The 12,703-nt window shown below is 37.6% G+C and overlaps 4 protein-coding genes across 4 annotated transcripts; 1 reads left to right on the top strand and 3 right to left on the bottom strand.

Moving 5' to 3' along the window:
• Nucleotides 1-2,414: 2,414 nt before the first annotated feature.
• On the top strand, nt 2,415-4,026 carry RHIMIDRAFT_250827 (uncharacterized protein; the record flags this gene model as incomplete). The annotated part of the gene is made up of 3 exons (XM_023610758.1): nt 2,415-2,478; nt 2,527-3,105; nt 3,158-4,026. 3 exons carry the CDS (start codon nt 2,415-2,417, stop codon nt 4,024-4,026), a joined length of 1,512 nt encoding a protein of 503 aa, XP_023467382.1.
• Nucleotides 4,027-4,083: 57 nt separating this feature from the next.
• RHIMIDRAFT_123263 (Xanthine/uracil permease) lies at nt 4,084-6,154 on the bottom strand. Its single transcript, XM_023605438.1, has 8 exons — nt 5,849-6,154; nt 5,695-5,787; nt 5,613-5,642; nt 5,503-5,562; nt 5,234-5,437; nt 4,672-5,177; nt 4,531-4,618; nt 4,084-4,466 (listed from the first exon to the last, which is right to left on the bottom strand). The coding sequence occupies exons 1-8, from the start codon at nt 5,991-5,993 to the stop codon at nt 4,141-4,143; spliced, it is 1,452 nt and encodes a 483-aa protein (XP_023467381.1). The 5' UTR covers nt 5,994-6,154; the 3' UTR covers nt 4,084-4,140.
• Nucleotides 6,155-8,933: 2,779 nt separating this feature from the next.
• RHIMIDRAFT_280102 (uncharacterized protein) lies at nt 8,934-11,196 on the bottom strand. The gene is made up of 2 exons (XM_023612886.1): nt 10,952-11,196; nt 8,934-10,903 (listed from the first exon to the last, which is right to left on the bottom strand). The coding sequence occupies exons 1-2, from the start codon at nt 11,024-11,026 to the stop codon at nt 9,011-9,013; spliced, it is 1,968 nt and encodes a 655-aa protein (XP_023467380.1). The 5' UTR covers nt 11,027-11,196; the 3' UTR covers nt 8,934-9,010.
• Nucleotides 11,197-11,782: 586 nt separating this feature from the next.
• Nucleotides 11,783-12,693, bottom strand: RHIMIDRAFT_280101 (class I glutamine amidotransferase-like protein). Its single transcript, XM_023612885.1, has one exon. It carries the CDS (start codon nt 12,667-12,669, stop codon nt 11,953-11,955), a length of 717 nt encoding a protein of 238 aa, XP_023467379.1. The 5' UTR covers nt 12,670-12,693; the 3' UTR covers nt 11,783-11,952.
• Between the last annotated feature and the right edge of the window lie 10 nt (nt 12,694-12,703).

Here is a 12,703-nt window from a genome sequence, read left to right as displayed (position 1 = left end):
ACTTGTTGATAACCAGCCGTGAACGAACAAGATAATTGGATAGGTCTCGTATCAAGTAATGAATATTATATAGAGCATCGCCTAAGCAGTTGTGTACACCAACAATAAATATTACATTACTCATTTGTAGCTAAAAAGAAGTACATAACTTATACATTTATAGTCAATTATTTCAATTTAGACAAGTATAGAAGCAGCATGTTTATTGAATTCGACGAAATGACGTAATGGTCTATCCAAAAAGGAGTCTCGTTGCCTTTTTCTCTCCTTTTTTATATCAAGTTTTAATCGAGATCGGTGTGAATCGAGATCTGGCGAGCTAATTTTATAATTATACCTCTGGGTTATTTTCATTCTGAGACAAAAGTAAAGCAGCTAAAGCATCGTACCTAGTTTGGTATATTTTTAGCGTACACAATCTGCCCCCTTCCCCCTGTTTTTTTTCTCATAAAGCTGTAAATTGACTTCATCACCAAACATATTAATTATTGTAGTCAGCCACACAACAGGGGGGGGGGGAAGTGGGGGTCATTCAATTGTGTTTGTGTGACTCTGCATGATCTTCGCATTTGCATGTTATAGAAAGATAAAAAATTCGTTCGAATAGCCTCTGCCAGATCGATATCCCTTTGCGTTTTTTTGATTGATTAACTATGAGAAAAACTACTTTAAGCACACATGAGAACTACAGTATGCCGCTTAAAAATCCATTCATGTTCTCTTTGAAAAATTCAGTTTGGAAGCAGACAGACGAGGACTAATGAAACGACGTAATTCTAGATTATGTCATCTATCCAAAAGAAAGACAGCACGATCGATCCTTGTACCATTTAGCGCAAGGAGTTTGGTTGTTGTTGTTGTTGTTATTGTTGTAAGGATGATGCAAGCTTTGAAAAGATCACCAAGAGAAACTGAATGCATTATAATAGCAGTTCACTGTGAAGCCAGTTTAGGAATGTGCTCTATAATGAGAAGATCTAAAACCAATATTTCAGGAGAGCCTATCAATAGCGCCAGATTGTTAATTGTGTATTTATGTACATGCAAGTGGCTGTCATTATTTTCGTCATCTTTGCAAATTTGAGTTCAATATTCTATCGTCTTGATCGTCTCCTCCCCCATTTTATTCTTTTAGAATAGATTGCAAGCCTTGTTCTTGGAACTACGCTCTTCTTTGATTGTTCCTCCAAGTCAAATCGGTATTTTGGGACAGAGATAAGGATGCTAAATATATAAAAAGCATGGTCTACTATAACTCATATCCCCTCCCCAAATTTGACTTGTGATTTCTGACTGAGAAATGACTATTGTTTTTTTTTTTTTTTCAAGTCCAGTTTGCCTTTCTGTATGTTTAGAGAATAGATCGAAAAGACAATTAGGAATGAGATTAAGGGTGATATAGTGATTATTGATCTTTATTTTAAGCTAAAAAGGCAAGACTTATTTATAGAAGGCCATAGAACGTGATAGAAAAATAGTCGTACAGCTAATACAGGGCCATTTTAAATAATAAGGGGAATGTGACAGTTGCGAAAATCGACAGTTTACTAATGGAAAATCGATCCGTTAGGCTACCCGATAAATTGTGACACAAAGGACAGACACCACAAGTATTAAAGCAGAATTTAATGGATTCTTTTTTATTTTTATTTTTCTATATAATTCTTTTTTTGAAAAAATCATTGTTTCAATAATTCTTGCATTTTTACAGCAAAGGAAAAATAGCAATTTGGCCTTTATAACAGCGAAATGGTAAAATATCTTTTAGCAGTCAATCCTTATTATTATTTTACTCTTTGATTCATATAATCTATTTTATATTGATACCTATTTTAATTTGGTTCTCTCTTTTTTTTCATATTACATGCCTTAATATAAACCTACCCTTTCCTATCCTTTTTATTCGCAAAACTCACAATCATTATTCACCATTAGATGCTTCCACCTGAACTTCCTCCTGATGATACGCTTTCTAGAAAAAGACCGCTCCCATCCTCTTTCTCAGCACCATTACCAGTATCTCCAGGAAGCAATCACTTGAAAGAATCTGATGCAAAAAAGATGAAGTTACAGATGACTATTGTTGGTGAATCGGTTCCCCAACTGTCTGCATCGACTTTGACCACACCTCATAAATTGACTTCTCAACGTAGTGTGCCTGCCTTTTTACACAAGTTGTTCAAGTAAGTAGACTACAAACAAACATATCTAAAGAGAGGAGGAGGGTGGGGAAATCTATGAAGATTTCGAGAAAAAATAAAAATGATATGTTCTGGAAAAAAAAAAAAAACAAAAGAATAAAATAGAACAACTGGGAACAAATAAAGAGAGATATCTAATTGATTCCCCTCTGGGGGGAGAGGGGTAAAGTTGGGGGATAGGAGTACAGATACTAACATTCCATTTATACTAGTATGGTAAACGATCCTTCTACAGACCATCTCATTCGTTGGTCAGCTGAGGGTACTTCCTTTTTAGGTATGAACCTGATTCGTATACGATGGTGTAACTAACCCATTGTGGTAGTTGAAGGACATGAGGAATTTGCTAGAACCGTACTACCTCGATTCTACAAGCACAATACTTTCGCTTCGTTTGTTCGCCAGCTAAACATGTACGATTTCCACAAAATACCTCACGTCAAACAAGGTGTTCTCGCCAATCGAGATAATTCTGATAATGAAATTTGGGAATTTAGCAACTCTCACTTTCAACGTAGTCGACCCGATCTGTTGGTTCTAGTGACGCGCAAAAGGAATCGTGATCGTGACGAGACAGACTCCGAACAAATTAATTTGAATGGTCTATTAAAGAAAATCATTGCTATTAAGAAACATCAAAACAACATTACGGCCGACTTGAGCAATCTACGTAAAGATAACGAAATAATCTGGCAAGAAGCTCTTAGTTCAAGAGAGAAACATCAAAAACATCAAGAAGCTATTGTGAAAATACTACAATTTTTAACCATCGTCTTTTCAAATGAACAACTAGCCTTTTGTGCATCTCAGAGTCTAGAACAATATCAGCAACAAAAATCATATCTTACAGAGGAAAAAGAGATCGATGGGAACTCATTTTTCATAAAAAAGGACGAGGGAAAAGGTAAACTAACCAAATGATAGAAAAAGGTTTAGCTGACGCGTTTATGAATTAGGCAAGTCTGTGTTAGCACCTTCTCCTGACCATTACCACAACGTTGCCAATGAATCTAACCTTTTTGGGATGGATGAGCAAATGTTTTACCATGCACGATCTGCAAAAGCTATTTCTCACAATATTGATCAACTTGAACACAATGTAGAAACATTAGCTGCTCAACTTGGCATCAACTCGTCTCTTGTTTCTGACAACTTTACCGACTTTTGTTCTCAAGCTCAAACTAGTAGCCATACAGCCATTAACTCAGCATACAAAAACAATAGAAATCTTAGAACGGATACTTACGAATCCATAAGTGACTTTTCTCAGCAACATGAACAGCAAATGATGAATCCAACAACTTGGTTTTTTGGAGACTATGTAAAGTCTATAGAACAGTATCCAACCACATCAACACTCACGTTAGAACAAAACAAAAACCTTCCTCCATCCATCCGTTCAACTTCGCCTGTTGCCAATATGCAAACGTCCAATCCTTCATCTCCTATTGCAATCAATGCCATATCGACTTCCTTAACGGGCACTACAAACAATACCACATACGAAATCAGCCATAAGCAAAAATTATATGATCAAGCCACTATGCTACAGCCACACCAGGAACCATTTCCTCACCATTGTTACACAACCGCTGCTACTACTGCCGCTGCCGCTGCTGTTCTGACAGCAGCCAAGTCTAGTAATAAACAATTTCAACAAAATAATCAACCTTCATTCCTATCCTCCCATTCCTTTGTCAAGTACTCAAGCCAGCCAAACATTCATCTTCATTATGCTCCTCATGCTAAACGTCACTCGCCAGTTGTTGACACTACTGAATACGAGCAAACGAGTGAACACGAAGATGACACTATCGTATACTAGAAAACATTTATTTTATGTAATTAACAATTTTTACTATTACTATTATTATATATGAGAGAAAGAGAGAGAAAAAATATGTATATAAGCTGCAGTATTGTGAATAAAAAGGGCCCCTTAAACAGATAATTCTTTTTTCTTTTTGAACATGCTCTTTGATCGTTTCAGAATATTTTTCAAATTACCCCATCCACGAAGAATTTGGTATAAAAGAATAGCAGTATACGTAGGCAGGCCAATGCCATCTAGCTGAAAGTTACCCCATTGTAATGTTGTTTGCATGGCTGCACCTATTACAACTGGAATACCAGCAACCAACATATTCCTTGAATCCTTAAAGTCTACTTCATTTTCTACCCAAATTCTTGCACCAGATACGGTAATCAATCCAAAGAGAATAATAGATAACCCACCAAAGACACCTTCAGGTATAGTGTGAATTGCTACAAATTGAAAACATAAGTTTAGCCAATGAGAAAATATACATATACATTGCCTTTTTTTTACCTGCACCAAACTTTTGGATGAATCCCAAGAGGATAGCGATGACAGCGGCAATTAAAAAGATCAAGGTGGAGAAGATTTGTGTAACAGCCTATATTTTTCTAAATGAGCAAGGGTTGCTAGAAGGGGGACAATCGTAGTTACCATGACACCAATATTTTCAGAATACGTCGTAGTACCGGGTCCACCACCAGCAGCGGATACAACCGTTGCTATGGCATCTCCCAGAATGGCACGACCCAAGTACTTGTCCAAGGGTTTCTCGGCCATGGCACCTACTGCCTTCAAATGGCCCAAGTTCTCAGCGAGCAAGACGACACAGACAGGAACAATAATACTGATGGCTTGTCCCTCAAATTTGGGTTTCACAAACTTGGGAGCGGCAAACCAAGAGGCCTCATACACCTGTGTGTAATCAATTGCAGGACCTGCACCTGACCAGCCTACACCAAAATTGATAAGATAGGCAATTACCATACCTATCAGAATAGGAATACGCTTGAGCATACCGGGCGCGTAAATGCTGATGAGCGATATAAGCATAATAGTCGTAAAAGCCATCCAGCCATCAAATGAAGTCTGTGTAGCGTTTTGGAAAGCAGAGGTAGACAAGTGAATACCGATCGTCATTACAACTGAACCTGTCACAACTGCAAAAAAAAAAAAAAAATAAGTGTCTTTTCTACATGATTGTAAACCTTATTACCTGGTGGCATGATCACTTCAATCCAATCATATCCAACCAATAATACAATAAGACCAATCGCGCCGTAAACAAGACCACAGATAAGGATTCCTCCTGCAGCGACGTCTGTACGATCATTTGGTCCTGAGGTCGGTGAATAATTGTAACCTGTGGCAGAGATGACAACACCGATAAAGCCAAATGAAGAACCGACATAAGAAGGAACTAAGAGTAACGTACAGGGTTACATCCGCTGCTCTTTTTTTTTAATAAAACTTTGCAATGCTTACCTCTTCCTCCTGTGATAACATAAAAGATAATGGTTCCGATGCCGGAAAAGAAGAGTGCAGCTAAAAACAAGCATGATGAGCAAACAACATATTGAAACAATCATTCTTACTATTTGTATCTAAACCCATCATAAGGGGCGCTTTTTAATAAAGTCAGTCTCTGATCCATAACATACACACTTTGTTATTTACCAATGACAGTCGAGCCAAACATGGCGAGTACATGTTGGATGCCCATAAAGAAGCATTGAATAACAGGAGGTCTTTCATCAATATAAATGACACCTAAAAAACAATACAAATTAGATTCTCCCCTCTTTTCACTACCATTCTTCTCATCTTTTACCTGATTTCTTTAACTTGTACTTTGGAAAGTAGTTCAAAAGGGTATGCTTTGAGAAAAATTTGTGTGATGTAGCTAAACTAGTTGATTCTCCATTCAAGTTATCCATTAAATCATGGGGCGGGAGTTCTGCATTGTACTTTTCCATGTTTAATGGATATCATCCGAAAAAAAGAAAAGCAACAAAAAATAGAAATACTCGTATAAAAAATCTTTCAGATCTGAATTAGCCTTTCCAACCAATGACTGAGTACTCTCTGACTACTCGATATGGAAATCATTCTGCTCTAAATTAAACTCAGAGCGTTTTTTCTTGGTAAGACTCATTTGAATCATGTCGGCTTGAAACACAGATTGAATGAGTGTAATTGGCCTGTTCTTAGTTAAAGCCCCCTGTCAGTTGCTTTACATGATCCGACTTTTGTGCCAATCCAGTCTTTTTTTTTAAAAAAAAAAAGTTTCATCAATATACTTTTGATGAGCACAATTTATTTTTACGGTGTATTAAGAGAGATATCCTAGTGTTGTTCTTTCTTGTTGGGACATGAGTAAAATCGTCTACCAAGCATTCAAAGCGTACATAGTTGCTGACTGCCAAAACGATAAAGACGCATGGATATTTCGTGAATGCGCGTTTTAATAAATCTCTTTAATAAACATATTAAGAAGCTTATCGATTTTGTAATATGTAATCAAACGAACAAAGTCCTTCAATATATGGTTGACAAAACGTTGTTGTTTAGACTATGAACCTCAGCATCATATAAATAGAGCTAAGGTATAGTCGTCTAAGCAAGAAGTGCATGAATCACATTTCCTTTCCTTACATAAACTTTGGCATACATTTTGAAATCTTGCTTGTTGTCTTCTATTAAACACCTGACGCACTTTTTTTTCCCACTTTGTCGCTTAACTTTTTCTATGCAGTTCTACCTTTTGAGCGGTGTAGTTCATGCTATAAGCTTTTATGGCTTTTTTATTCAAACAATCCTCTTCGAGAACTTCATATCTCTTGAGCTTACTCTTAGCAGCTGGTCAGAATTATTCTATGGATTCAATTCGGGAGAATAAGGTGGTAGGTATATACACTTGTAACACCGCTTTTCAACCATTTCTTGAATATTGGCTCGTTTATGTATGAGGGTGTTATCCATAACAAGATACGAGTCATACATGCGCTCGAATTTATCCGTAATATCAAGAGTCTCTTTCAAGAAGCGCAGACAGTGGTTTGCCGTAGTTCCTTTGGCTTTGACTGCTGAGTCCTTCTTTTATCAAGTATTCTCTTTTTACCAACCCTCACAGGAATAAGTTGGGTGTGCTAGGTACACTTGAGACTCTAACACTAACGTTTACAACCATACAAACTGAGATTGTCAGCAAAATGCTATGAAAGATAGCCCTGGTGTTCTCAACTTTCACAATTGGCGTTTCACCCTTTGGAGTCCAAGCTCCTCCGCGTTAAAGGTCAAGCCATTCGATGACTTAACATTGTCACATTGGCTGTAATTAATTGCTCATTATTAAAACAGCAAATCCTATACATGTGTTATAAATATACAGCATAAAGCTAGTATGCATATGGTGAAAGAAATCATTATCAAACTTTACCACGGCACAACCTTGAGAACAGTTGCTATTTTTTCTGTGATAGCAAAAAAAAAAAAAAGAGTTCATTGCTCTGATAGCCTTCTTTAAGACTATAGCGCTTTACAGCATTTTCAATTAATACATTGGGTACGTTAGAAAAGCATTCTACAGCAAGCAAATGAGTGCAGTCCGATAAAAAAGGCTTCTTTTAGCTTTGGCCAACAATCCGAATATAGTCACAATAGCTTTGGAAACTCCACCTTGAAGCTTTAAACATTTTAAAAAAATAGAGACGTTTAAATCCAGTGAAGAGCGTATTTTACAGGTTGTAGCATCCAATTATGACAGAAAAGTTGCGTTTCAAGTCGTCTTTAATCGCGTATAGATTTCTCTGATCCATTTACACTGACGAGTACTGCATTTCGCCTTGGTTACTTCTTAAATCACGTGATTTTGGATATACTTCTTTACTTCTATTGTTGTTCCAGAGTTAGAGACTGGTTTGGTGATGTTGATGGTGTTGAACACAGAAGAAATAGTCAAATATCGAGTGAATGGCAACTGTTTGGAGATTTGAGGAAAAATGCTGTTACGCTGCACACTAGTCCAGTCTCCGATATTATCATCACCAGCTTATGGTACCTGAACCTGCCCCTCATGTTATTAGCCCAATGTACGACAAAGCCGACCGTATTGCACTTGGATAGCAGTGGAGGTTTACAGAATTAATTGAAGTTTTAAATTACGAAGCATAGAGCTCACTACTTTTCTTTAGAGATTTATCCAAATGGTGATAGCAGCTTGATTAGTTATTTGTATGGATAGCTTATAGGGAACAGCAGTTGACTCCATCCCTTAACTAGTTACCCAACTTCAAGTCTAGGAGGAGGGGCTAATTCGGAGAATATGGGGAAATTAGTTATTGAGCGCAAAAGCTCCTAATACGACTTCCATTTTTGTGAATCTTTCACTATAGAATTGATTTTTTGAATAGGGTTCACTGAATCCCCTGTTGCATAATCGTATGATTTTTTTCAACTATTTTAAAGTTACTAATGAACAAAAAGCCATAGATTTACAAAGAATTTATTAAATTGATGTGTAGCTTTGACAAAGACAAAAAAAGAAAAGAAAAAGAAAGCTAATATTCATGATTTAATATACCATTGTCAGTGCAGCTTTTGTTCTTTTTTTAATTTTACTGCATTTAACCATTTTCTCGTGTTTTTGTGGCATGCATTATTCATTTTTACACAACATGGAACTTTATAATGCAAGGGAAAAAAGAAGGTATTCAAATACACTAGAAAATGGGCAATTGTGCAAGGTGGCTTCTGATTTGAGAATGTCCCTACATTTGAACACTGATTACCTTTTACGATTTATTTGTTATTTGAAGATAGAACAAGCTTATGTTGTCCGACCCCAAATATTTCCGCATATTAGCAATAAAAGAAAAAAAGGGGGAATATTTGAAAGGAGTAACATTTTAAAAAGTTGGCAGTGTGAAGTATTGTTTATTAATATCATACAGTGTAAAATTATAATGTGTAAAAAAGTAAGTGTTGATTATAATTATAGCGAGAAACATGGGATTTCTACACTATTTTGTTTGGTGTCTTGTCTTGAAGGAGGTGGTGGAAACTCATTCAGTTCAACTGAAACAGGCGCTGCTTGGTTATCTGGAATATATAGTTTATACTGTGATGATTTTATGAATTTTGGTATCGAATCCGTGGCCATCAGCTTGAATACATGATCGTTAACTTTATCAAACCATCTGAGGATAGTTAGTAAGCTTTGATACGCCGAAAAAGCTGAAATAACAACCGTTGGATTGAGTTTTCCCGGAGTATGGACAACAGTGACCATGTGTGAAATTTCTTCTGCCATTTCCTCCCTTAAGTTGTGCTCAATGTTCAGTTCACAGCTTGCATCTGGTCCTAAATATGTTTCCCATAGTAAGTATGCGTCCTCCAAAAGCTGGCGCTGATCTGACGACGACATCAGAGCAGGATTACTACAGCGTCGACATAAGCTGTCATAGTCGATCCAAAAATTCAGGTTTTCTTCACAGAAATTGTGTCCCAAAAAGTCGCGGAAGAGTGATCTGAGGTGAGGATCGTTTAAAACAGACCTGAGTTTGGCTGAGGTACTCTCTTTTGGTTCAAATGTAGGCGTAGTTGGCGTTAGAGGAGGTGTTGATATTTCTGGCAAGGACTTTCTGAAAGACTGCGTCGAGAAGTAGTCCGTCACGGATGTGTTTAAACGAGGAGATACTGGACTGATGCTAGTCTCCTGATCATCAGTAAACGCCAAGCTAGAAGGTAAGCTTGTGTCACAAGAAGAGGAGATGGATGATGATCGACAAGAAAGACCCGGGGCTTTCATAGAAGCTTTCATGATATTGTACTGGTTTAAGGATACCTCAATGACAGCTTTCATTCCTGATTTTGTAAGCTTCAAAATGATGGATTTTGAAGATTCAATCTCTTGAAGGTGACCATACTTGTTATCAAAAAACGTGATCCACCCGAGCTTTAAGAATTCTGTCATGAGATTTTCAGCTTCGTCATTGGATGCTATCGTACAAGATTCGACTAACCAGTTACAGCATAACGCAGAGGAGAAAATGGCTCGCATTTTGAACTTGTTGGATGATGACGGGCTCAAGTTATTGATGAGTGACTGATGTTGCTGAGAGTGTATACCATGAGCATGTTCTAAACCTAAAAGTAAATCATTTGGAAGAATATTGATGTGGGGGAAAAAATCAGAAAAGGACAACCCGCATCCGGAATGCTTGCTTTCGAGCGATGAGGAGTTACTTGAGCAAATTGAGGGGGTTCTCGAAGCTTCTAGTGTATCCTGTATGCCAAACTCGCGCATAGCTTCGGTATATGAATTTAGCTTTCCATAACTTCCCAAGAAAGACGGAAGTTCACCTTGCCTTTCACGGTTGTTACCTTTAAGTGGCAGGCTAGCTATCATAATTGCAAACAGAAAAGACATGTATCTTCGATTGCGATTAATGCGATCATTGTGTGGCAGTCTTTCAATACTGATAAGGAACAACGGTTCTGCATCGGCCATGACATGTTTTTTAAATATAGACATGTCTGATTTTGTCCTTGAGCAAAAATCTTGAAGTACACATAAACCTTTTGATTTGACCCTCCAGAGGCCTTTATCACGGTAAGAGCGGTTCTGAGGCTCAATAGCGCTTTCAATTAACCGAGTCCAGAGAAATTGCTGAAGTAGAGCCTTGGCCATGTCTCTTCCCATGTTAAACGTGATTGTGGTGAATGAAGCAAAATTAGAGTAACTAGAAGGTTTTGAAAATGTCAGAGAACCCAATTGCTTGATAGCTTCTTCCGATGTAAAGGTGTTTGGGTAAGACCGAAGCATGTGTCGATTGACTGTTGGTGTAATTTGGGCCATCATTGTCGAGAAAAGCTCATGAATATCCTATAGAGAAAGATTCAGTAAGGCAGTAATTGACGATAGTATACATACATCTACACTAGGACGGCCGTCAATAGTGAACTTTATCATTGATGTATATGCTAAAGGCTGAGGGTAAGGAGCCATTGGATAAATAAGAAGTGTTAATTATTAATTGATATTATTCGCAGATAGAAATATAGAAAAAAAGAATAAAAGAATAAAAGAATAAAAGAATAAAAAGAAGATAGTCAAACGTAAGGGCACTTAATATACGATCGATACAGTAATTTATCTTTTTTGTAAAAAGGAGCTTTTAAAATGGGGTTTTCAAGGAGATATGCAAGTCAATTGACAGGTGATTACACCGGCCAACAATGGCTGAACTATTTGCAATTGATAAAGACCAGAAACTATAGCAATAAACACAATAGTGATACCATGAGGATACATTCTCGTAGTCATGGTTGCAGTAACAAAAGATGGCTACGGAAAATACACGTTGACCTATTTTGCACAAACGTGGCAGTAACAAAGCATTGTGTGGGTATATTAGTTGACTTTTTCTATTAGAAAGGGAGTGTCTCTATTCGTCACTTTAAAAAGCCTGTATTTGTTTTTCCTTTTCATCTTGTCTGACGTAAATCAAGAAAGCGGTGCCATTAAGCTCCCCCTGAGGTTATTACACTTTTTCTGTATATGTGTATGTGGCTGAATGATAGTATTTTTTGATTTCCTCTCACAGCCTTTTTTTTTTTTTTTTCCCTCCTATCTTTAATTAACCATCGAGTATACCTTTTGTCCTCGGCAAAAAGGGGAGCTTCAGGTCAATTAGGAGAATTTAGGATGATGTTACAGCTATTGACAGTCTACATGTCTTAGATTCAAATAAGTTCTATTATTCCTCCATAAAAAGCAAAATAGGAAAGCTTATTTTATGCATATTTATTTGTAATTTATGGCATTTGTTCACGATTTTTTATTATTGACGTGGATAAAAATAAAAGGGGGCGAAAATAAGTGTTACAAGAGGGAGAGGAGGGGGAAAGAGGAGAAATTGCCTATGATTCGCTTTATCCAAACACTTTGATAGCTGCTTCGGCAGTAGAATGTGCCGAAGCAGGGTTTGCGCCTGTAACTACGCGACCATCCACCTTGTGAAAATCTGCAAATGGCGTGGACGGTGCAACATACTGAGCTCCAGCAGCTGTCGTACTTTCTTCAACCGTTGCTACCTTGTCTCCCTTGATCTTGTCCATGATGTTCATATCGATCTCGCCCTTGTCAGTAAACCCTGTAACAGTTTTGCCTTCAATAATAGACTTGCCCGTCCTTTTGTCCTTAACACCTGGCAGGAGGGCGGGGCCATGACAGACGGCAGCAACTACACCGCCTCGTTCATAGATATCTTCAGCAATGCTCTGAAGGCCGCGAGCATGAGGATAATCGTACAAGGTAGCGTGACCAGCAGAAGCAAAAATGAGGCCATACTGTTTAGGGTCGAGATTAGATGCTTTGTATAGATGCTTGTTTAGCAAAACATTAAAGGGATGCTCAGGGTCATTCAGGACTCTTTCATCTTCATCCGTAAGAAAATCTTTGCTTGTAGAGTGTTCATCCATGCCAAATGTGCCAGTCTCTGTTGCAAGATCTACTTCAAAACCAGCCTTGACCAAAGCTTGATAAGGATGAAGTGCTTCGGTATAGAAGAGACCCGTTCTTTTGCCATCAGGGTAAAATGGCTCATTATAACTACTGATTGCGATCAAAGCTTTACGTGGGAGTGACATATAACAAGAAATTGTGCTTTTTTTTTTAAAAAAA

Source organism: Rhizopus microsporus, assembly GCF_002708625.1.
Source record: "Rhizopus microsporus ATCC 52813 unplaced genomic scaffold scaffold_6, whole genome shotgun sequence".
Taxonomy (NCBI): domain Eukaryota; kingdom Fungi; phylum Mucoromycota; class Mucoromycetes; order Mucorales; family Rhizopodaceae; genus Rhizopus; species Rhizopus microsporus.
Note: the sequence above shows the minus strand (reverse complement) of the source record. Positions and strands in the feature narration are given on the sequence as shown.

Bases quoted from the DNA above. Each gene is read 5' to 3' on its own strand.
- RHIMIDRAFT_123263 (XM_023605438.1), bottom strand. From the start codon at position 5,993: ATGGAAAAGTACAATGCAGAACTCCCGCCCCATGATTTAATGGATAAC. The intron at 5,788-5,848 runs GTAAAAGATGAG...ATTGTTTTTTAG, and splicing joins GTACAAGTTAAAGAAATCAG to GTGTCATTTATATTGATGAA. The intron at 5,178-5,233 runs GTAATAAGGTTT...TTTTTTTTGCAG, and splicing joins TGAAGTGATCATGCCACCAG to TTGTGACAGGTTCAGTTGTA.
- RHIMIDRAFT_280102 (XM_023612886.1), bottom strand. From the start codon at position 11,026: ATGGCTCCTTACCCTCAGCCTTTAGCATATACATCAATGATAAAGTTC. The intron at 10,904-10,951 runs GTATGTATACTA...CTTTCTCTATAG, and splicing joins ACGGCCGTCCTAGTGTAGAT to GATATTCATGAGCTTTTCTC.
- RHIMIDRAFT_280101 (XM_023612885.1), bottom strand. From the start codon at position 12,669: ATGTCACTCCCACGTAAAGCTTTGATCGCAATCAGTAGTTATAATGAG.